The 22,685-nt window shown below is 42.1% G+C and overlaps 1 protein-coding gene across 1 annotated transcript in view; it reads left to right on the forward strand.

Moving 5' to 3' along the window:
- DEPDC5 (DEP domain containing 5, GATOR1 subcomplex subunit) overlaps nt 1–22,685 on the forward strand; it is a 136,501-nt gene that overhangs the window by 50,967 nt on the left and 62,849 nt on the right. Inside the window, exons 18-25 of the mRNA XM_004378975.2 lie at nt 1,017–1,086; nt 3,316–3,352; nt 3,879–3,999; nt 6,415–6,635; nt 8,649–8,852; nt 10,448–10,583; nt 11,525–11,622; nt 19,938–20,003. Coding sequence (XP_004379032.1) covers nt 1,017–1,086; nt 3,316–3,352; nt 3,879–3,999; nt 6,415–6,635; nt 8,649–8,852; nt 10,448–10,583; nt 11,525–11,622; nt 19,938–20,003 — 953 coding nt within the window. The remainder of the gene's footprint in view (nt 1–1,016; nt 1,087–3,315; nt 3,353–3,878; nt 4,000–6,414; nt 6,636–8,648; nt 8,853–10,447; nt 10,584–11,524; nt 11,623–19,937; nt 20,004–22,685) is intronic.

The following is a 22,685-nucleotide window of genomic DNA, read 5'->3' on the forward strand; positions in this document are numbered from 1 at the left end:
CTTCTGTTGAGATCCATAAGGTTTTCATTGGCTAATTTTTGGAAGTAGATCACCAGGCCTTCCTTCTTAGTCTGTCTTAGTCTGGAAGCTCCATTGAAACCTGTCCATCATTGGTAACCCTGCTGGTATTTGAAATACCAGTGGCATAGCTTCCAGCATCATAGCAACACACAAGCCACCACAGTACAGCAAACTGACACATGGGTAGTGGTCATGCCAAGTATCAAGGTGAAAAAAGTATCATGGTATAAATAGATTAAATCCATGCCACAAGGAGGAGATTCTAATCCAGTTAGGAATCAGGACTATCACACATGAGATAATTTATGGGAAGACAAAGAAAGAACAATTGTTATGGCTTGCATTGTATTCCCAAAAAGTATGTGTCAATTTGGCTAGGCCATGATTCCCAGTATTGTGTGGTTGTCTTCCATTCTGTAATCTAATATAATTATACTATGTGTTGTAAATCCTAACCTTTATGATATTAATGAGGCAGGATTAGAGGCAGTTATGTTAATGAGGTAAGACTCAATCTACTGGATTAAGTTGTATCCAAGTCAGTCTCTTTTGAGAGAAATAGAAGAGAGGAGAGGGAGGACCTCATTACCACCGAGCAAGAAGAGCTGGGAGCAGAGCGTGTCCTTTGGACCCAGGGTCCCTGCACTGAGAAGCTCCTAGATCAGGGCAAGATTAATGACATGGACCTTCCCCCAGAGAGAGAAAGCCTCCCTTGGGAGCTGGTGCCCTAAATTCAAACTTACAGCCTCCTAGACTGTAAGAGAATAAATTTCTGTTGTGGTATTTCTGTCATAGCAGCACTGGATAACCACGATAACAATAAAAACATAATAATGTTTTATAGTAATTGCAAAAGAAGTTAGAATTAAAGAAGATCAGTGAAGCCTGAGACAAAGCTAGGCACGAGAGGGCTGATCCTTGGCCAGGATATCAACTGTCTTGATGTTTAAAATGGAAGAGCATTAGATTAATGGCCCTGTTTGTTTCTTTTACAGTTTTTACACATCCAAAAGCCAGCTCTTTTGTAATAGTTTCACCCCACGAATAAAACTGGCAGGAAAGAAGGTAAGTTTCACCAACCAGTATAGCTTCAGGAATACTTTTGTCCTGAGTTATCTTCCCTCCCCGCCATAGTCATAAATAGAAATTAAGAAATTTGGCTTAGAACTTTACAGTTTTCTATATTAAATAAATAAATAACAAGGCAAACCCCAGACTGCAAGAAATATTCTTGGAAAATATGACAGAGTTAATTTTATTATTATATGAGTGGTTTATTCAGATACTGAGACCAGATAACAGTGGAGATGTAGACAAAGATAAAGACATGGATACATATTCTGCCAAAAGGAAATCTGATAAAAAGCTCACATCTTAGTAGTTAAAGAGATGCAAATTCAAACAAGAATGGGGGTTCTTTTCTTGATTATCAAGCAGGTTTAAAACATTAACAGTTATACCAAATGCTGAGAAAGGTGTGATGAAATTGGTTCTTGAGTACCTGGTTGGCATTTGATCCTTTTGGAAAGCAGTTTAGCTAAGTGTATCGATCAAGAATGAAGCAAACGTTCATGCCATTTGACCAGTAATTCCATTTTTGGCTGTGTGCTCTGAGGAAGTATTTGAGGGTATCTTGTGCATGTAGATTTTGTTCTAGTTTTGTTTATAATAGTGAGAAGTTGAAAACAGTAGAGAAATGGCTAGATAAATGAAATATCCACTCAATGGAATATATTTACACTCAATAAAAATACCAATTTAAAGAACCTGGAAGAAGTGTTTTTGTTGTCAAGAGAAAAGCAGATGTTATGTTTCTGGGCACCACTCCGCCACTCTCTCCATCTGTGTCTAACAGAGCTGGACGCTCTGTAGGTTGCCCCATTATAGTTATGTTATGCTAGTAGCATCAGAGCCACTTCTTTCCTTCTTTTTTTTTTTTGTAATGATAGTCTTCTAATAGGGAAAACATTCATTTGGAGGGATATGGAAGACTCCTAAATGAGTCCATGTCAGGTAGTCAGGTGCTGGGAGGTGAGACTCTGCCTAGAAGATGCCTTCTTCTGCCTTCAACCCAACATTTTTGGCAAAGTGGAACATAGAAAAACTTTTGCAACATGATCAGTTTAAAGAGGAAAAGGATGAGTGCTGTTATGGGAGGTTTATTGTTGTGTGCCATCAAGTTGATTCCAACTTATAGTGGACCCTGTAGGACAGAGTAGAAGTGCTCCATAGGATTTCCTAGGCTGTAATCTTTACAGAAGCAGACTGCCACATCTTTCTCCCGCAGAGCAGCTGGTGGGTTCAAACCACTGTATCACCAGGACTCCTTATGGGAAGTTTAAGGGTCTTGAAAAAGATTCTTTTTTGTTGTTGTTGTTATTGTTGTGCTTTAAGTGAAAGTTTACAATTCGTTAGTCTCTCATACAAAAATTTATACATACATTGTTATGTGACCCTAATTACTCTCCCTATACTGTGACAGCACACTCCTCCTCTCCACCCCAGATTTCCCGTGTCCATTCACCCAGCTCCTGGCCCTCTCTGCTTTCTCATCTCACCTCCGGACAGGAGCTGCCCATTTAGTCTCATGTATTTACTTGAGCTGAGAAGCATACTCTTCACAAGTATCATTTTAAGTCCCATAGTCCAGTCTAATCTTTGTCTGAAGAGTTGGCCTTGGAAATGCTTTTAGTTTTAGGCTAACAGAGAGTCCGGGGGCCATGTCTTCTGGGGTCTCTCCAGTCTCAGTCAAACCATTAAGTCTGGTCTTGATAAAGATTCTTAAAAAAAAGTTATGGCTTATTTCAGTTTTTACTCTACCTTTGTACTCCATTTCATCAAATTGGGCATTCTGCCAAGTGCTCAGCTCTGGTCAGTAGAGGCAGACGGGTGACAGCGCCATGGTCAGATGGGAGCATGCAGAGTTTGAGCCTGTGGTGGAAGAAACACAACAGTGGACTGAACAAAGTCTGAAGATCTGGGCTGGGTTTGGGCTCTGTCACCTGTGGGTTGTGTGCCTTTGGGCAAGTCCCTTATTCTCTCTAGAATTGAATATCCTTGCCTGTAAAGTGGTGTCCGTGCCATCTGCCTACTGAATAGGGTTGTGAGATAAATAAGATACGAGGTGGAAAGTAAAGGACCTAGTAGGACCTGACACCATGGTAGGTGTCGTATATTAGCTCCTGCCTTTCTTGAAGCTACAGTGAGGGTTAAGACATGATCCCTATTGTATCTTTTGGTTAAATTCTATTCTAGCAGAGGAGGAAGTGATGATTTATGTATTTAATTTTGCAGCCTGCCTCTGAGAAAGCAAAAAATGGCCGTGATACATGTGAGTATTTTTTGAGATCCTCTTTTGTCACTTTTAGAAAGAGTCAGCTAACTTATGGCAACAAAATTGTTTGAGGGCGCATAAAAAGTTCACAGCTAAGTTGGGAGACCTGAGTCCTAGTTCTTGTTGTGTGACCTTTGAAAGGTCCCTTAACCATTTTGTAATTTTGTCCCATCGACTGCGAAATGGATGATGACAAAACCTGTTTTTTCTTTTGCATAGGTCAGTTGCAGGAATCAGGTAGAAAATTGTAAAGAATAAGCATATTGAGATGGTATTTTTTAATCAGGAGCACAGAAGAATGAAATACTTCAGACACTTGGCCTTTATTTAGTGCCATACTATTTACATACCACCTTATATATGAGTCATTTAATCTTGATAACCTGGTGAATGGGTGATTGTCCCATTTTTCTGGGGGAGATGATGATGATCACCTGTGCCTTGCACATTTTGAGGAAGACGCTCTGAAGGCACCTGTGTGAGATGTGTTTTGATGACAGTTTGCATTGCTTGTGTATTTCAGCTCTGGGGACTCCCAAAGAGTCTGAGAACACCATTCCCATCCAAGTGGATTATGATGCCTACGATGCTCAAGTGTTTAGGCTGCCGGGCCCATCCCGAGCACAGCGCCTCGCCACCTGCAGGTTTTCTCTCAGATTCACTTTGGGGTGGAGATAAAATTGCTTAGGAGATCAAACTGAAACCTGCAGTCTAGTAGGGAGCTTCACAAGAACTTAAATGTGATATTGAGAACTATAAAACTCTTAGAAGAAAGCAGGGGTAATGGTTCGGGACCTAGTTTTTAACCATGGGTTGTTAGGTATGACACCAAAACTATGAGCAGCAAGAGACAAAATAAATTGGACTACATAAAAATTACAAAGTTTTGTGTATCAAAGGACTTTATCAACAAAGTAATGAGACAACCCACAGATTGGGAGAACATTTTTGGGAACTGTCTATTTTATAAGGGTTTAATGTCCAGTAGGGACCTTCATGAGAGCAACCTTAAAGCTATTTTAAATTAAAATTAGCCAAATGGAAGCTATCTCAGATCACTAGGGATTCTGTTTTCAGGCTCTGGGCCCAGCCATTTTGTTTGGCTATTAAGTATTGTCTCAAAATAAGAGTTGTTATGCTTTTTCTAGCCAGGTGACTATCATGTATTGTCTCAAAATAAGAGTTGTTATGCTTTTTCTAGCCAAGAGAAGAAGCTCACAAATTCCAGAATCTGCCTCTTAGTGGACTGACCCAGAGATTATAGATCATAGGTCCCAGAGTTTCTTTAAGTTTATTATTTCTAGCGAGCAAGAGACTTTTCTTCCCTTAATGAGCTGATAGTAGTCTCATGATAGTTTTCTGTCCTATTCTGTCCCCACATCCTAACATCTCTCCTGAGAAAGCTTCTTGTTGTTGTCGTTGTTAAGTGCCGTTGAATTGGTTCTAACCCATAGCGTTCCTATGTACAACAGAACGAAGCACTGCCCGTTCCTGTGCCATCCTTATAATCGTTACGCTTGAGCCGCTGTGTCAGTCCATCTCGTTGAGGGTCTCACTCTTTTTCACTGACCCTCTACTTTACCAAGTGTAATGTCCTTCTCCAGGGAATGATACCTCCTGATAACATGTCCAAAGTTCAAAGTCTTAGAGCTCAGAATAAGTGCTGTTAACAGCAGCTTCAATGACATGGATGCTACTTAGGAGCTAAGCAGTGCTTTTCTTCTGAGCATTTAAAAATGTTTCAAGATCCCTAGTCTTCTTTTTTCTAATCAAAGATAGCAAGACCTGGTGTTTTAGAGACCCAGGTTGTGTGTTCCTTGAGGGCAGCATAGACCATGTCTTAACCAGTGCTGTATCCCTGCACAGGACAGAGCCTATAGCTGGTACTGAAATGTTTATTGTTGAAATAATGAACCCATAGTCAGCACTTGGGATCTATTTTTGGGCTCTGTTTAAGCCCTTATATTAAACAAAACCCTTCCAGGAGGAAAGAGACCAGCTCTGATGCCAGGAGGGCAGCCCTGTCGGTAGTGGCTAACTCTTGTTCTGAAGTTTTGCCTCCCCATTGAGCTTCTCTCCTTTTGATCCCTCCTACTGCTGCCAGAGTCTTCCCCTTAGGAAGTTTTGTCTTAATAAGGCTTTACTTTTAAAACTTTTATTAAAGATATGTTCAAACATGTACAGAGAGACTAGACTAGTATAATGATGTTATCAACATGTTGCCAATCTTGTTTCATTACTTCCCTCAATTTTTAAAATTTTGGTTAGAGTATTTTAAAACAAATCCTAGGCATCCTATTTTATTTTTCTGCCTGTAAATACTTCAGTATGCATCTGTAACAAATAGGAACTTAAAAATGTACATGGATTAGGACAGCACCATTATGATTAGTAACACAATTAACACTAATTCCTTGATATCATTTACTAGCCAGTCTCATATTCAGATTTCCCAATTGTCTCAAATAGGTTTTTACAGTTTGTTTGAATTGGAAGCTAAACAAGAGCCACACACTGCATTTGGTTGTAATGTCTCTCTTTTCTGCGACAGTAGAATGTCTTGCTTTCTTCATTTAGCTGATTGTTTCCTTGTGATATTTAACTTGTCCTCTGTTCCCTGAATTTCTTGTCACCTGGCTGTTATCTCAAGGCTGGATTAGATCTAGGTTCAGTTTTGGGGGCAAGAAGATTTCTCAGGTGGCACTGTGTTGTATACTTTCTCTTGCATCACATAGCCTGTCTGGTGACTCATTTTTGGTCACGCCCAGATTTATTTGTGGGATCAGGTGGGGTCAGACGGGAGCTCTCACTGCCTTACCGATGGTGATCCCAGGACTCTGGCTGTTTGAGAACTGTCAGTCATTTCCCCTCTTCTTAAGCCACATCTCAGGCTGCCCCAGGCGGAGTACCTCCTAGATTATTTCCTGTTCATAAATCATGATGGAGTTTTTTGTTATTGCTTTCCCAAGGAGCTTGGGCTGGTGCCGGGTTTGGGATTTTTAACTCTGGATGGCCAGCATTCATTGCTTGGTGGTAACTATTTGTCTCTCACTTGTCAGGTCTGTGAGAGAGCGGGAGAGTCAGAGTCGAAAGAGCGCCAGCTCGTGTGATGTCTCCTCCAGCCCTTCCCTGCCAAGCCGTGCACTGCCCACAGAGGAAGTGAGGAGCCAGGCTTCTGATGACAGCTCCCTGGGCAGGAGTGCCAACATCCTGATGATCCCCCACCCCCACCTGCACCAATATGAAGTCAGCAGCTCCTTGGGCTACACCAGCACTCGAGGTCAGAGTGCTGAAGCCTAGGCAGAGCTGGACAAGCTGGGGCAACTTCCTTTCTGCGGTGGGGGATGGGAAGTGGAGTGCAGTGGTTAGGTGTGGCGTGTCTATTCCACATGTTAATTATTTCTGTTCCAGCCTGGTGGGTAGGAGGGTATGAATCTCCTTAGCTGTTGTATGTGTATGTATTATGCTGTATTTCTTGCTATCTTTTCTTCCCCATCATCATAACTATATACTTTTCCACTGTGTTATTGGAGAGGTTTTCTTAGGCCTGGGGTGTAGGCGTTAGTTCATTTCTTTACCATTTCCATTTGTGCCATCCTTAAAACAGCCTCTGTCTTAGATGCCATTTTAAGATTTCTCGTAGCAGTTACCTGTTACCCTGTCTTACTCCAACACGCACAGGCGCAGCTTTTCCTATACTTTATTGTGCCCATCCAGGTACCTGCAATTATACAATGCTGGCCCCTCCTGACTTTTTTTTTTTTTAACTTTATTTTGAAATAATTATGAATTCTTAGGAAGTTGCAAAACATGTACAGGGAGGTCCTGTGTACCCTTTACTCATTTTCCTCAGTGGTGACATCTTGCATAACTACAGCACAGTATCAAAACCAGGAAATTAGCATTGGTACAATCCACAGAGCTTATTCAGATTTCACCAGTTTTACATGCACTCAGTATGTGTGTGTGTATTTCTGTGCAGTTTTATCACATGTATGGATCATGTAACCACCACACAATGAAGATACAGAGCTGTTCTGTCACTGCAAGCCTCCCTCATGCTACTCCTTATAGCCACACCCTCCCACTTATCTTTCTCTGTAATTTTGTTGTTTCAGCAATGTTGTGTAAATGGAAACATACCTTTCCTGACTTGATCACCAACTTAGGGATGTTATGTACACACAGATGCGTCCTATTGCCCTGGAAGGATTCCCAAAGGGCAAGGAGTGTTTTCCGTGACCCAGCATGTTGATGGGTACACCATTGGCTGCCGGAACCTCAGGCTGGGGACCAGGGCACTTTCATCCATTAGGCACCAGAGACACTGTACCAAGGGCCTATGAAAACTTTTGAGTGCTGAAAAACATTTTTTTAATGTTTTAAAATATAAAAAGGAAATTCTAAAAGAGAAAGTGGCAGCTCTTTAATCCACTTGGTTATGCAGCTTGCTGTTTCCATTTCCACAGTAGGGACCTATCTGCCATTGGACAGGACAGGTTGAGTCTAAATATCATGCTACCTCCTTGCTTAGTCAAGACTACATGCATCTTTTTTTCCCCAAGTTTTTTTTTTTTTTTTAAAAAAAAAGCACAATAACGTTTCTTATTCATGTCCACTGAGTCAGTGGGGGGTGGGGGGTGGGCCTGATCCCACCTAGTAATTCAGGGCGCCAGGCTCATTCCATCCTAGGATGCCATGGTCACCAACAGTGGTCTCTGAAATCACAACAGAAGGGGACGAGAGAATGGAGCTCCTGCATAGATTTGTTTGTGGTCCAGGCCTGAATTTGGAGCATGCCACTTCCACCTTTGTTCTGTTGGCCAGCACTCAGTCACATGGCCCCATACAAAGGGACAGGGAACTTTAGTCTCTTATGTCCAAGAGGAAAAGCAAATGGGTTTAGTGAACACATAAAACTGTCTGTGCCAGAATCTGCCCTTCTGGGGGCCAAATACCAGTTTTCACTGTTCCTCCCATACATAGAGGGAGACATTTCAAGCCCCATCATTCAGTCATTGTGTCCAGGTCAAAGTCTAGGGTCTCCAGGTGACATGTGGTGCTCCCTTTTAGGTTTGGATGTGTTTTCATTAGGGCTGGTAATTTAGGAATTGGAACCCCTTCTCCCAGCTATTCTATTTCTTTATAGTTTGGTGATTTTACTCATTTCTCTCACTCCTTTAGCCTTTATGATAGCCAAGATTCTTGTCAGCCTTGGCCTCAGTCTCCCTAGCTTGGTTTCAGTGTGGTTTTGTGCTTTCTCTTTGTGCCTCAACTCCTTGACAACGGGCAGATGTCCTGGAGAACATGATGGAGCCTTCGCAGCGAGACTCCAGCGCTCCGGGGAGGTTCCATGTAGGCAGTGCGGAGTCCATGCTGCATGTTCGGCCAGGTGGATACACACCCCAGCGAGCACTGATTAACCCCTTTGCCCCCTCGCGAATGCCCATGAAGCTGACTTCCAACAGAAGGCGCTGGATGCACACCTTCCCTGTGGGTAAGTTATCTGCTCAGGAAAGAGCCTGGCCGAGGAGCGTCTAATCATGGTCCTCAGCACCAGTCAACCTCTTGTCCTTGGTCAAGTATCTCAACTTCTCTGAGCCTCTCTTGCTCCACCCACTTTGCTTATCCCGGGGATGTTAGGAGGATCCTTGAAGACACACTTGGGAATAGACTTAGTAACCACAACTAGCTGTATGAGCCTAAGGGCTTCTTTTTCTCTATTTGCTGCCTGCTTTCTTTCCTAAGACTAATGCTGTCATCTTTATGTGTTCCTTCCTTTCCTGGCTTTCTCTGGATATTGATATTGTGGTCTGGGTTACACAGAATTAATGTTGTTTTCTTTCAGGGGTCTCTGACAACTGAAAAAAATTTTTTTTTCAAATTCACTCTTCTTCTTAGCTTGTCCTTTTTGATCTGTATTCTGTCCTAAAGGAGATGACAGCGAGGTTTTATAAAGCTGTGGCTAAAATTAAACTTCGGCTTAATGGGCTATTACTGGACTAGAAGGGAGCGCAGATGTGTTAAACTCCAGGGTTTTGTTAATGGAAACCATCCTGCTGGATGCCTGGAAATTTCCAGTTATTTTCTTTTGCACATGCTTTCAGTGTTTAAAAGTTAAATACTTGAGAAATGAATCTTGTTCATTTGGCTATAGTTGAGGATCATTCCCAAATCCCCTTATCTCTACTATAATCAGTCCCACTACATGTTTCTTTCTGGTGTCTCTTTTTATTGTTATCCCCTCTGGCTCCCTTTGAGTTCTCTTAAGAGACTTCTTCCATGACCTTCAGCTCTTCTTGTTTCTGTGCTTTTCTTCCTCCTGCCCATCACGCACATAGTACTAAAACAACATTCTCCCAAACACAGCTTACTTGAGTTTGCCCTGCTGCCTACCTGGCCTTCTAATCTTGAAGGCTCTCCTTTGCCAGGGTCCCCAATTCTCCGTCCTTTTGTTTTTTTCCTCCGAGGCCCTTTTCTTGCACAAACTAATCTTGTGGTCTCCTGCATGTGTTTTGCCTCTTCTATGTCTGGGATTTAACACATATCATTTCTTCTGTTTAAAATGCCCTCCCCTTCAACCCCTGCTAACCTCTTTCATCTGTCAGCTATAAAAATTCTCTTCCTCTAAGAAACCTTTTCCAGTAGATTAACTAATTCTGATTTATCTTCTGCTTGCACTCCTTTTTACATTAGTGCATCTTCTGCTTCTTAGAGTCACGGTTGTTACTATCATTTAGGTGTTTCACTCTTGTTTTCCTTCTCAGTTAATTGGTGTTAACCCTCCTGGGAAGGGCCCTTGCCTCCCATTTTTCTGTATCTCTCCATGGCACCTCACTTGACCTACATTAGACCTAGACTATTCTTAGCAGACTGAACAGGATGACAAACATCAGGATGGCTGCTGTTTGGCAGTAGAGGTGTCCTCGGGGAGCCAGAGGGTCCTGTGTATTATGTTCCTCTGTGATGTGCTCGCCTTTCAATCTCTCCAACACTCATGTCCCAGCAGCTAGAGAGAAGGAAGATTGGAATTAAGTGCACAGCACTAGCCGTTGGGTGGGAATGATGCTCAGTGGATCTTTGTCTGGGTAGGACCATCCGGAGAGGCCATCCAGATCCATCACCAGACCCGACAGAACATGGCGGAGCTGCAGGGCAGCGGGCAGAGGGACCCAACCCACTCCTCTGCTGAGCTGCTGGAGTTAGCATATCATGAAGCTGCCGGCAGGTGAGGATGTTCACAGGGCTCCAGGAGGTGCCTTGAGAATACTTTCTGGCAGCCAGGACAATCTGCAGAACAGACTACTGACAAAATGTCCTGCTGATAAGACTTGAAAGGACAGTATGAAATCAGGCCCTCCCTTTGTTAGTCAGCATCGTTCCCTTCATTGGCAAAGTGCAAAGCAAACAGCCTGGCATTTTTGCTTGAGATGTTACCTAGGCCCTGCTTCAGGTTTTATTTTGAATCCAAAACACACTTTGTAAACCTCAAACATGGGTTTCTTGAAAACGCCAGTCAAGGGTGAAAACGAGAGGAAATGCTTTGGTCTTTGTACTCAGAGACAGGTGCTGCTGGCTGTGTGTTTCGGGCAGCTTCTCTCTGACTTCTGCTGTTTCGGTCATTGAGAGATTCCACTGTTGAGTTTAGAAGACGTTAATACTAAAAGCAATGTGGAAATCGAGACCTGTGTTTATAGGAACAACTGTTTTTGTGAAACGAGCTCTGAATGTGTTACAAGGCATCCAGAGAGAGTCATATAGGAAGAGAGTGATTTACACCTTGGCAATCCTGGGCTCACTGTTCCTGGGATGCTTTGCAAAGGGCAATCTGTGAGCCCTTTTTCAATCACCTTAACATCATGTGAGATGGGTGACGGCTGAGGGCAGTACACGGCCCTCTTTACCTCTGCTCAAGCACCTCACATCCTACTCTTTCTGTGGGTACTTGTAAGGCAATGGGAAAGCATCAGGGTGCCAGGGCAGGAGGTGGTAGCCATAGGAGGCCAAAGCTAGCACACAAACCAAGCCGTGTGACCTGCTGGCCTTTGATATGGATCCCTGTGGCCAAATAGACAGGTTCTTGATGACAACCCCTGGTGTATAGGGGGAGCAGGATGTAAAAGGTGATGGTCTGCATTAAGCCGGGTGGCTGGGCTCTGTTCTCTGCAGGCACAGCACTTCCCGTCAGCCTGGTGACAGCATGTCCTTCTTGAACTGCAGTGGAACAGAAGAGCTATCTGTCAGCCTGCTTAGCAACAGTGGTGCAGGTAACCATCCGAGAGGTAATAGACTTGGGATGCTCAGAGCAGGCTCACATCTCGAAATGACATGAGAGCCAGTAAGCAGAGTCATGTCTATTTTGGGATCGTTTCAGCCACAATTTTGGGTGGCCCATTTAGAAGCACTGCTGTATAATGCATGGAATTATAAATGGCCTGCACAGTACATTTTTAGCCGAGAACATGTTGGTCAAGCCACGTTTGTCATCGGTCTGTCAGCAAGTTGCAGTGGAGGGCTGCTTAAGGGCTGGGTGTGGGGGAGACACCGGGGATGGGGCAGGAGTGGTCTCTGTTTAAGGGTAGCTTTCAGTTGGGGGCAGGGGCAACCCACTCCCATAAAACAGGAGTGACCCAGAAGGGAACAGTGTGGTTCTGGCTATGAGATCGGAAAAGAGAAGGGTGGCAGAGTAGCTTCAAAAAGTGGGCAGGCACCTCAAACTTGCTGGGATATAATCTGGTTAGGTAGAGAGTTAGAGGGTGAGCACCCAGATGGAGGTGAGGGGAAAGTATGAACTTATATTCATAAAGGTTTCGTGCTTCTGGAAGCACTTTGATTTTGATGATCACATCCAGTCTTTCTAATAGGGCATAAGTTATTAATATTTTACACATTGGGCAACTTAATACCCAGAGATGTAGAAATATTAAACCAATTTCTCAAGCCAGTTGCCAGGTGTCCTGACTCGGGCAATAAAAATAATGTATTTATTTTGAAATTTACACACAGTAGAATTCACTCTTTTTGATTCCTCATCTGACGGCGCTATTCAGGATGCCTTTAAGGGTGCAGTAGAACATTAGTTCGGATGGGTGGAGGCAGATTTTAGAGAGCCTCCAAGGACAGATATTCTACAAAATGAGTGTGGAAGACATTAAAACTGGGGGAAAAATGGTGCTACTACTTACTGCTTTAGTGTTCTATAAGCTAACTATTCTTATTCCTGCATTAGTGTTTTGTAAGCTGACATTATTCTTCCTGCCTTAGAATTTTATAAGCTGACTTGCATTTCTAAAACTTGACTTAAGGAAGGTATAGTAAAAAATTGGTTAATCAAGTTTCCCTTCATTCACTGACAGATTCATCTGATAATATTCCTAGAGGCCTATGGTTAAGGCTTGGGAACTGAGTTCGCAGTAAGAGAATCCCTAAAGGATTATAATTTTATTCATTTGTTTTTTTTTTTTTTAAAATGGGGAAAACAAATAGAATAAAATTTTGGGGATAAGTAAGGTACTTGGTGCCTTTGCCCACACAGTGCTGATAATGTTATCTGGCTATAAGACTCTTATAACTTGCCTTCAAGATATTATATATAAAGACACAATTTTTATTGCTTTGCTAAACCAAGGAGCTATTTTTTTAGGAACCCAGAGATTGAGCTTCCTAGGTTGTTGGGGTAGAGTTACACCAAAGACGGTTATTCTGGGGCTGGCTGGACTACACATTGAGCTAGTTTCACTGGTGCCTAAAAAATACCAAAACCAAACCCGTTGCCATTGAGTCGATTCTGACTCATAGCGACCCTGTAGGACAGAGTACAACTCCCCATAGCATTTCTAAGGCTGTAATCTTTACGGAAGCAGACTGCTACATCTTTCTTCTGCAGAGCAGCTGGTGAGTTCAAGCAGCCAACCTTTTGCTTAGCAGCCGAGCTCTTAGCCACTGTGCCACCAGAGCTCCTTTCACTGGTGCCTAGAAATGGGGAAATTATAGCTTCAGATGGTTGCAGCACCAGGAGCAACCCAGTGTAGTTTCGGAGTGGTTCCGGGCCTAGGGAAGCTCAGGTAGACCAGATGATTCCCCAGAAGGTGAGTCTTTTGCAATTTTCAAATCTACTCTAGGGAAAAGAGGAAGGTTTCAAAGAATCCTGATCTGGGGATGCCTGTGGAAGATCCTCAAGTGACATCAGTCCTCTGAGCTAAGAGTTACCCGGCACACACAAAAAGCGTTTGCACCAACCTGGATCTCTGGCTCAGCCCTCTCCCTCTTGAGCTCCTGAGCTCTAGATTCATTTGCCTGATGGGCTACTCTGCTTGGGTGACCCCCACGTACCTTATCTTTGTTGACGATGCAAGTACCTTATCCTTGTTGACAATGCAACTTATGTCTCCCTATTTCCCAAACCCACCCTTCCTCTTCTGTTCGCTCTTTCTTCATTCGTTGATAGCTCATCTCCATTCTTATTGCCATTGCCTTTATTCAGACCCCTGTCATTTCTGGCCAGGATTATTGCAGTAGCCTTCTAAGTGATCTTGCCAGTCTGTTCTTATTTGTCCTCTCTGATCGTCTTCCATGCTGTCACTGATGAGATGTTTCCAAGTGCAAGTCTGATCAGCCATTTCTTCCCACATGTGAAACCTTCAGTCGTTCCCTGTGGATTATAATGCTGGTTGTCATCTGACTCCTGCCTGCCTTTGTATCTTCATCTGCCTCCACTTTCACACAGCACTGCCTATGGAAAGAGAGCAGGCTCTACAATCTTAGGATGTGGGTCCTGACTCCACCTCTCACTAGCTGTGAGGCCTTTAGGCCAGTTACCCAACCTCTGTGCATCTCAGTTTCTTCATCTGTAAGAATCATGAGTATTAAATGTGATGATCCACGCAAAGTGCTGAGAACAGTGCCTGTCACCCATGGTGAGTGCTCAACAAATGGTAGTTGTCATTGTCATTATTATTGTTAAATGAGTATATTTTATACTCCAGCCATTGCTTGTAGTTCCTCAAGGAACTATGTCCTCAGATACCTTCCCTTAGACTAGTACTTCCGTATGGAAGATGCTGCTTCGCTATCTTCACCTCCTTTGTCTGCCTGACAGATGTCAACTAGGTCTTTATGATTCAGATTGAACAATACCTCCTCTTTGAAGGCCTCTTTGGTGGTTCCTGTCTCTTCCCCATGCCCTCCCAGCAGATGTTTCCGCACAGCTCATTATGCATAATTCAGTTGTGCACCTTGGCACACCATGATCCAACTGTTTCAATGTCTGTCTCTCCACTAGACTGAAGGAGCTTATCTTTAGTCATCTTCTCCCTACAATGTTTAGCACATTTATTTACAAATGCATTTTATATTTCCAAGACCAAGCTGCTGTATACGAGAAGCATTCAAACGACCCACAAAATTAATCTGTTTAATTGGTATGCAAGTGTTCAGTTATATAAATGTGTCCTAGAATATTCAGCTTCTTATGAAAGATGTGGGTCCTTGGGCTGTCTTTCCAATCAAGGTGATATAGTTAAGCAGCGTCATCCTTACCCTTGTCCACCAATCTTCTTATAATCAGTAGCATATGTTTTCAAAGGGTCATCTGGAAGTAGTCTGTAGCAATTCTCACATGTGAATTGAATTTCCATTTTGACCCTGTGCTACCTGATCTATTTTGTTAACTAGTGACAGAAAGAAAGTAGATAAGATCATTTGGATTATTATTACTACATGCAATAACCAGTTAATAAGCACATCTTGTCAGAGCTATCTTCAGGATACACCCAGAATCAGGCCAGATCTCATCATCTCCGCCAGTCCTACCTTGGTCCAGGGTACCATCATCTTTTGCCTGGATTGTCATAGTAGCCTGCTAACTGGTCTCTTGGCTTCCTCCTTTCCTGTGGTTTATTCTCAACACAGTAATTCCGAGTGCTCCTTCTAAAATAGAACTCAGATCATGAAAGTTCTCTGTGCAAAAGCCTCCAGAGGCTTCCTATCTCAATCTGAGTAGAAGCCAAAGGCATTACCATAACCAACGGAGCCCCCTGTGTCATGTGGTCCCTTGTTATTTCCAAACCTTGTCTCCTACTCTTCCCTCTCACTTCACTCTAGCAGCTCCCCAAGCCTATCAGGGATACCCTGAATCTCAGGGCCTTTCTCTAGTTTTAAGAACAGGAGAAATAGCTATGAATAAAACAAAAATCCCTGCCCTCATAGAGCTTACAGTAAAAAAATGTAGAAGTCCCCTGTGCTGTAATGGTCTTAGAGAGCTTAATGGCTAAGATGTCCATATGTCTGGGTTTGTCCAGGATAGTCTTGGTTTGAGTTTATTGTCCTGTATAATTATTAATAGTGTTACCTTTCACTCTCAGAGATGTCCTGGATTAAATAATACATTATATGGGCTCCCTGCCCACAGCTTGCTCTCATGTACCTGAATTGCCAGGTCCTATCCTGGCACTCCCCACCCATCTTCCCTGCCTAATATTTCTTCATAGCACGTATTACCACCTGACATACTAGATTTTTAAATTTTACATTTTTTGTTGTAAGCTCCATGAGGGCAGGGATTTTTGTTTTGTTCATAGCTATTTCTCCTGTTCTTAAAACTATTTCTGTCACAGATTAGGTGGTTGAATGAATGCTAAAAGCCTTCTTAGGTTAACATCTCTCCACTGAAGAACAATTTTATTTTTTTCCTAATGCTTTTCTTCTCTCCCATATAACTTTTTTGAATAATTAACTGTATTCCTTTCCTGAAAGATTTGGACAATCTTTTTCTAACTTCCTTGGTTTTGAAGTGACTTTCCTTTCAAGTCATCCTCCATCTCCACAGAATATGGTTTGCTTTCCTCAAACTCACTAAACTTTTACCCATTCCAGAAGTGTTTATTGAACTCTACTAGGACACTGTGCTAATGGTTGAGAAGAAACAAAAATAATTAAGACACCTACTCTCCAGGCCTCAGGGAGCCTTGGCACATTAATCACTTGAGATTCTATTTGAAGTAGTTCCATGTGGGGTGGGTAACGTGTGAAAGGAAAGCCTTCTCACGGGAAGTTGGACTATGAGTTGTTCTGGTGATACGCTGCGCTTTTAGCATGTGATCCCTGCTAAATTCTGCTGTACTAGATGAGTGAGTGTTCTGGATCAAAGCCCCAGCCCTGCTCCTCGCTGGTGCTTGGAGGTTAGCCTTGAGCCTCCATTGAGCTTCAGGTTCTTCATCTGTGTCATGGGCATTACACACCTGCCTGCTTGCCTCACAGAGCTGGAATCAACTTGATGGCAATGTGTTTGTTTTTTTGGTTTGGCCATCTCTATAGCCCAGAGAGGAGGAACAACCAGACCCAGGCATGGGCTTCTAGATGTGCGTCTGGGAGCAGCCCCAAAGGCCCTATACGGATTACCCTTTCAGGCCTTGAGGTAAACTACCAGAGAACAAGTCCAGACTTCTTGACTTTGAACAGATGTCAAAAGAGACAGAACTGAGATGACTCTTTTCAGTGTTGGCTCTCCAAATTATGTGTCTGGCATTGAACTTTGAGAATGAGTTTTCATTCTCAAATGTTGAGTTGGAGCACAGTGACTGACCATGAGGTCTCACTTCTGCCATGTTAGGTTGTTGAGGGTCTTCATATGCCAACAGTGAGTTTACTGGCTAAAAATAAAGCCTCAAAGGCAGAGCCTGTGGGAGAGGCAGTGTGGTAGCCATGGACTGCAAGGAAACTGTGTAAGTAGCTTGCTAGAAACCCTTGAAAGATTATTTCCTTATTTTTTTGAATTTTTAAAAATTGCTGTTTCATTAAAATTATTGGGGCGGGGGGGAGGGCTGGCGGGCTTGAATGGGCCTGTATTGGTTAGATATGAAAAAGGTCTCTTTTTGGCCGAAGAGCCAAAGCTCCTCTGAGAACCCTTTTCTTGGTTGCCTCTATGAACTTAAACAATTGCTTGCAGGATTATAAATTGAACTATTTTTTAGAGTAAAAATTACAGTTGTCTCACAGACCAAATCTAGATTGGTTTTTTTGGTTTTGTTTTGTTTTTTCCAAAATGCTAAAGTATCAATATAAAGTAATATGACTAACTTTACAAAAAAACGCTCAAACTTAAGATCCAAATAAGCATTGCCTCCTTGAGAACAGTAATTCTACTATTGCTCAGTGTTTTGGGAATGCCAGTTTTGTAACTGCCTTCATACCAGTTCTCAGGCTGAACAAGAAAATCTACCTCATTGCTGCTGTCTAGTCTTGCTTTATGTTTGCATGAAAATGGATGTTGGTAGCCTTTTCAGAAAATTTAGCTCTAAATGGCTTTGGCAGTTAACAAAGAACAGATTATGTATGTTTCTGACAGCTGAAAATTGGTGCCCCAGATGGATAGCTGGGAAATAGAGTGGCCAGAGAGTTGAACAGAGAGGACAGCCTCAAGGACCTAAATGTGGGCTCCACCTACTTTCTGTATAATCTTCAGTAAGTTACCGAACTTCTCTGAGCCTCGGTTTCTTTAGCTGTGAAAAATGGATAACACCTGCCTCACATCTACCTCATGGTGTGGGTTTGAATGAAAGGAAATACTGTATATGTCTGACTTAATAAAATACATCTTCTATTGTGATGACGGGTAATTTTTAAAAATCTGCAGAAGGCAGTTCCAAAAAATAGGTTCTAAAATTGTTTTGACCAAGTGATACCATCTTTTTAATTTAAAAAAAAATTATTTATAAATTTTAAAAAAAGATACATATTTTTAATTTATGTACAATAAAATTCACCCTTTCTGGTGTTTAGTTCTATGAGTTTTGACAAATGCATAGTTCTACATAACCACCGCCACATCAAGATACAGAACATTCCCACTACCCCCCAAAATTTCCTTAAAATGCTCCTTTGTACTCAGCCCCTCCCTGTGTCCCCTGGCAACCTGTCCTCTAGTTTTGCCTTTCTCAGAGTGTCATGTGCATGGAATCATACAATGTGAAGCCTTTTTAGTCTGGCTTCTTTCACTCGGCATAATGCATCTGAGGTAGATTCATCCAGGTTGTTGTATCACTAGTTCATTCCTTTGTATTGCTGAGTAGTATGCCGTGGTATAGATGTGCCACAGTTTGTTTATCCATTGGCCAGTTGAAAGGCGTTTGGGTTGTTTCCAGTTTGGGGCAATTATGAATAAAGCCACTATAAACATTTACATGACAGGTTTTTGTGTGAACATAAATTTTCACTTCTCTTGTGCAAATTCCTAGGAGTAGAATTACTAGGTCAGATGGTAAATATATGTTTAACTTTTTTAGAAATTACTATTTTCCAAAGTGGCTGCACCATTTTGCATTCCCACCAGTGGTGTATGAGGGTTTCAGTTGCTCTACATCCTTGTCAGCGCTTGGTATGGCCAGTTATTTTAGCTATTCAGATAGGTGTATAGCGGTAACTCACTGTGGTTTCAGTTTACCATTTCTCTAATGACTAATGATGTTGACCATTTTTTCATGTGCTTATTTGCCTTCTGTATGTGTTGTTTGGTGAAGTGTCTGTTCAAATCTTTTGCGCATTTTCTTTCTGTGTTTTTTTTTTTTTCTTTTTCTTCCTTTCTTTCTTTTTCTTGAGTTTTAAGAGTTCTTTATATATTCCGGATACAAGTTGTCAGATATGTGATTTGCAAACGTTTTCTTCCAGGCTGTAGCTTGTCTTTTCATTCTCTCATCAGTGTCTTTCACAAAGCAAAAGTTTTTGATTTTGATGGCATCCAGTATATCAATTATTTCTTTTATGAATCATTGTTTTGTTGTCATATCTAAAAACTTTTTGCCTAAGATATCATCTTATAAAAGATTTCACAAGGAATTTACAAATATATATTCTTGTTATAAAAGATTCAGATGACACAAAAGTAAAAAGTGCAAGTTCTCTTTTACCTCCATCCCCTCCTACAGCTTTCTTTTCAGAGATAACCACTGTCAATAGTTTACTAAGGATCCTTCCAATCTGTTTTATTATACCATAGTTTTGTAGTAAATACATATGTTTTGAAAAGGGACATTTTAAAATTAGTTCTATTACTTTACCATCACTAAGTTTTGTATCAAAGAATCTATTTTTTTACCCCAATTATAGGTTAAATCATTGTTTTTCTCTTAAAAGTAGTGAGTTCTGTTTCATATTCTAGAAAGTCATCGTTTGAGGAAGAAAATTCCAGAAAATAAGATGACTATTGAGTGGATTGAATTTAAATAGGTCATTTTATATTTGCTAAAGATTGCTCTAATTAGTTGAAGTGACTTTGAAATATGTCCATTTTCTTAAAATAAGTGGTAGATTGCTTGCGTGTATGTGTGTACCCGCATGTGTGCTAAATGTCTCCTTGGGCAAATGGTATTGAAAACCTGATGGTAAAGTTCTGGCTCATTCCCAAATTTTAGACTGCTCGTTTTTCTTTGATTGATTCTTTTGTGCTATTTGAAATACTCAACACAGAATTTATAGCTGGTTCACATTTTTATTTTTAGCTACAATTTTGGACTTTTTCAACATAACTATTCAGAACCTTTTTGCAGAATGACCTTCATTAATATAAGCTGTTTTCATCTTTCCGTAGGTATGAATCCTAGGACCCAGAATAAGGATTCTGTAGAGGACAGTGTCTCTACCTCTCCAGACCCAAGTAAGAGGGGGCGGCTGACTGGGGAGGTGGGGAGGGTGCTGGTCAGAGCATCTAGAAATAAGAGGGGGACCTTTGAGAAGAGGATGGTCTGGAAGTCCACATGTCTCTGGGGTGAGGGTAGACAGTATTCTGAGCAAGGACTGGTCCTTAGGGTCTCTGATGGAAAGTGAGATTGGAGTGGCCAAATACTCCTGAATGTGATTCAGGGGCACATGGGAAGAGTAATAGAATTCCCACAAGCCCCTTGTGCCAGTCCAGAACTGGCCCTTAGTCCTTAAATGCCCAGTAATGGCTCTGGGGAGAGGTCGAAAGGAAGTAATAGGAAGAGCTGGAGCCATTTACCTACGTGCAGTTGAAAATATTTGGTTGGGAGGCATTTGTTGTGATCATCCTTGTCTATTTAAATGGCTGTGCAGTAAGAGAACAGCTAAATACCTACAATAACAAAACAACAGGGAAAAAAAAAATCCTACCACCTAGTGGACTTATTTTACTTAGTTGTGACCACTGTGTATACATCACTGAGTCTTTTTTGTCCCCATTTATGGTGAACTTAATAATCCTTTCATTATTTCTTCAGTTCCCTCGTATTAGTCTTTTTTAATGACAATTCTATCACATGACTATATCCTAGTTTGAATAATTATTTTTCTATTGGTGGCCATTTGGATGGTTTCCAGTTTTTTTAGCTATAACATATAATGCAGATTTAATGCATGATACAGTAGGTCTGTTTTCTCTTTTGTTTCATGTCCTTGGAATACATTCCCCAAAGTATGGTTGTCAGATTGATTATTTTCCAGAAAGTTGGCAGCATGAATAGATCAGCCTATTTCTCTGCAACCCCAGCCCTAGATTTTGTTACCTGTGTTTATCATTGCTAATTTCAGGGTTGTGAGATGGGACCCCCTCAGAGGTCTTCTTTGCAGGACCAAAAGAAATGGGGGTTCTTTTCAGGGGCCCACGCCCTGGAGACAGGGCATCATTAAACTTAGAACCGAGAGCTGTTCTCACCATGGGATCTTGGACCAGGCATTTGAATTCTCTGTATCTTGGTGTGTGCCCAGCAGAAAACATTTCTGAAAGGTTTTAGTAAATCTTGGAAGCTGATAGGGCCAGAATGATCTAATTGCAAATGAAGATATAGCTGTCTTGTGTTTCTGGCTTCCCCCATTGTGACTTTGATCAAGTCTCTTCCTTCTGATCCTGGTTCTAACCAGGAGGTAGGAACAAGCACACCCTCTCATCTGCCATATAGGTAAGTTGGAGTGATTAATTAGGTAATTCTAGGCTATGTTGTGAGCTCCTCAAAGTATTAGTAAGTTGACAAGACCAGTCTACATTGTGGGGTTAGACCCACTGCAGGTCAAATCATCTTCCCAAGGTGCTGGTGCTGCATAAGGGTTGTTTCCTACTGTGACACAGTTCTCCTCTCGTCCTTTAACTCCTGGTTCAGTGAGACTCTGTTGTACTGGGTAGTTTGTGTCTGTCACACACTATATGGTGGAAAGATCCCTGAGCAGAGAGGCTTCTGTCCTGGCTCTGCTACCATGTTTAACTTCTTGGAGGTTCGGCGTGGTCATGTGTTTGAAGGGGTTGATGGTGCCACCATACCTACTCCATGAAGGCAGCGTGAGGTATGATGTGACAACAGGTGCTATACCACATTGTATAGCACTGTACAAATGAAAAGTGTATGAGTATCCTGCTAAGGAGTCAGAGGCAAAGGCATGGAGTATTTTTGCTTCATAGTGCTCCCTCTTACAGAGATTTGAAAAATAATCTTTACTTAAATTACTTAAAGAGGTAACTTCCCTATTCCTTGAACTTAGTGGTTCTCAACCAGGGGTAGCTTTGCCCTCTAGGTGGACATTTGGCAATGTCTGGAAACATCATTAAGGAGCCCTGGAGGCGCGGTGGTTAAAGTGCTCAGCTGCTGAAAGGTTGCGGGTTTGAACCCACCAGCTGCTCCATGGGAGAAATATGTGGCAGTCTGCTTCTGTAAAGACTACAGCCTTGGAAACCCAATGGGACAGTTCTAATCTGTCCTACAGGGTTGCTATGAATCAGAATTAACTTGACTGCATTGGGTGGTTTGGTTTGCTTGGAGACATCTTTGATTGTCACACCTTGGGGGTGCTACTGGCATCTAGTGGGTAGAGACCAGTGATGCTGCTCAACATCCTACAATGCACAAGACAGCCCCCACAACAAAGAATTATCCTGTCCAAATGTCAGTAGTGCCAAAATTGAGAATCCTTGCTTTAACTGAAGAGCAGGCATTTCTGGACAGATCTATGTGCTCGAGCCAACGCTGCTGACTGCAGCTTTCCTTCCTGGATTGTTAACTCTGTATCTTAAAGTTCTGGCCTCGTAACTTTCCCACACATCCTTCCTTGATTTCTCCTCTTACCTTTTTGGATCTGTTACTCATTTTTGCAATTCTGAAAATGTTCCGGATTCTGCTACTGTATGCTGTTTATTCTGAAATCAGGTGGAGCTCTCCTCCTTTCCTCACCCTGACCCTCTGCAGCCCTGGGAAGAGGCTGTGGCTTGAGCCTCTCTCCTGCTCTTGGAATGTTGATTTGCTTCACATGTAACTGCCTACCCTGCGGTAACCTCACTGGCATTGCGTCTGTAGCTTAAGAGCAGCAGAAAATTAAACATATCAGCTGTGACCAT

Source organism: Trichechus manatus, unplaced genomic scaffold (genome assembly GCF_000243295.1).
Source record: "Trichechus manatus latirostris isolate Lorelei unplaced genomic scaffold, TriManLat1.0 scaffold00061, whole genome shotgun sequence".
Classification (NCBI taxonomy): Eukaryota; Metazoa; Chordata; class Mammalia; order Sirenia; family Trichechidae; genus Trichechus; species Trichechus manatus.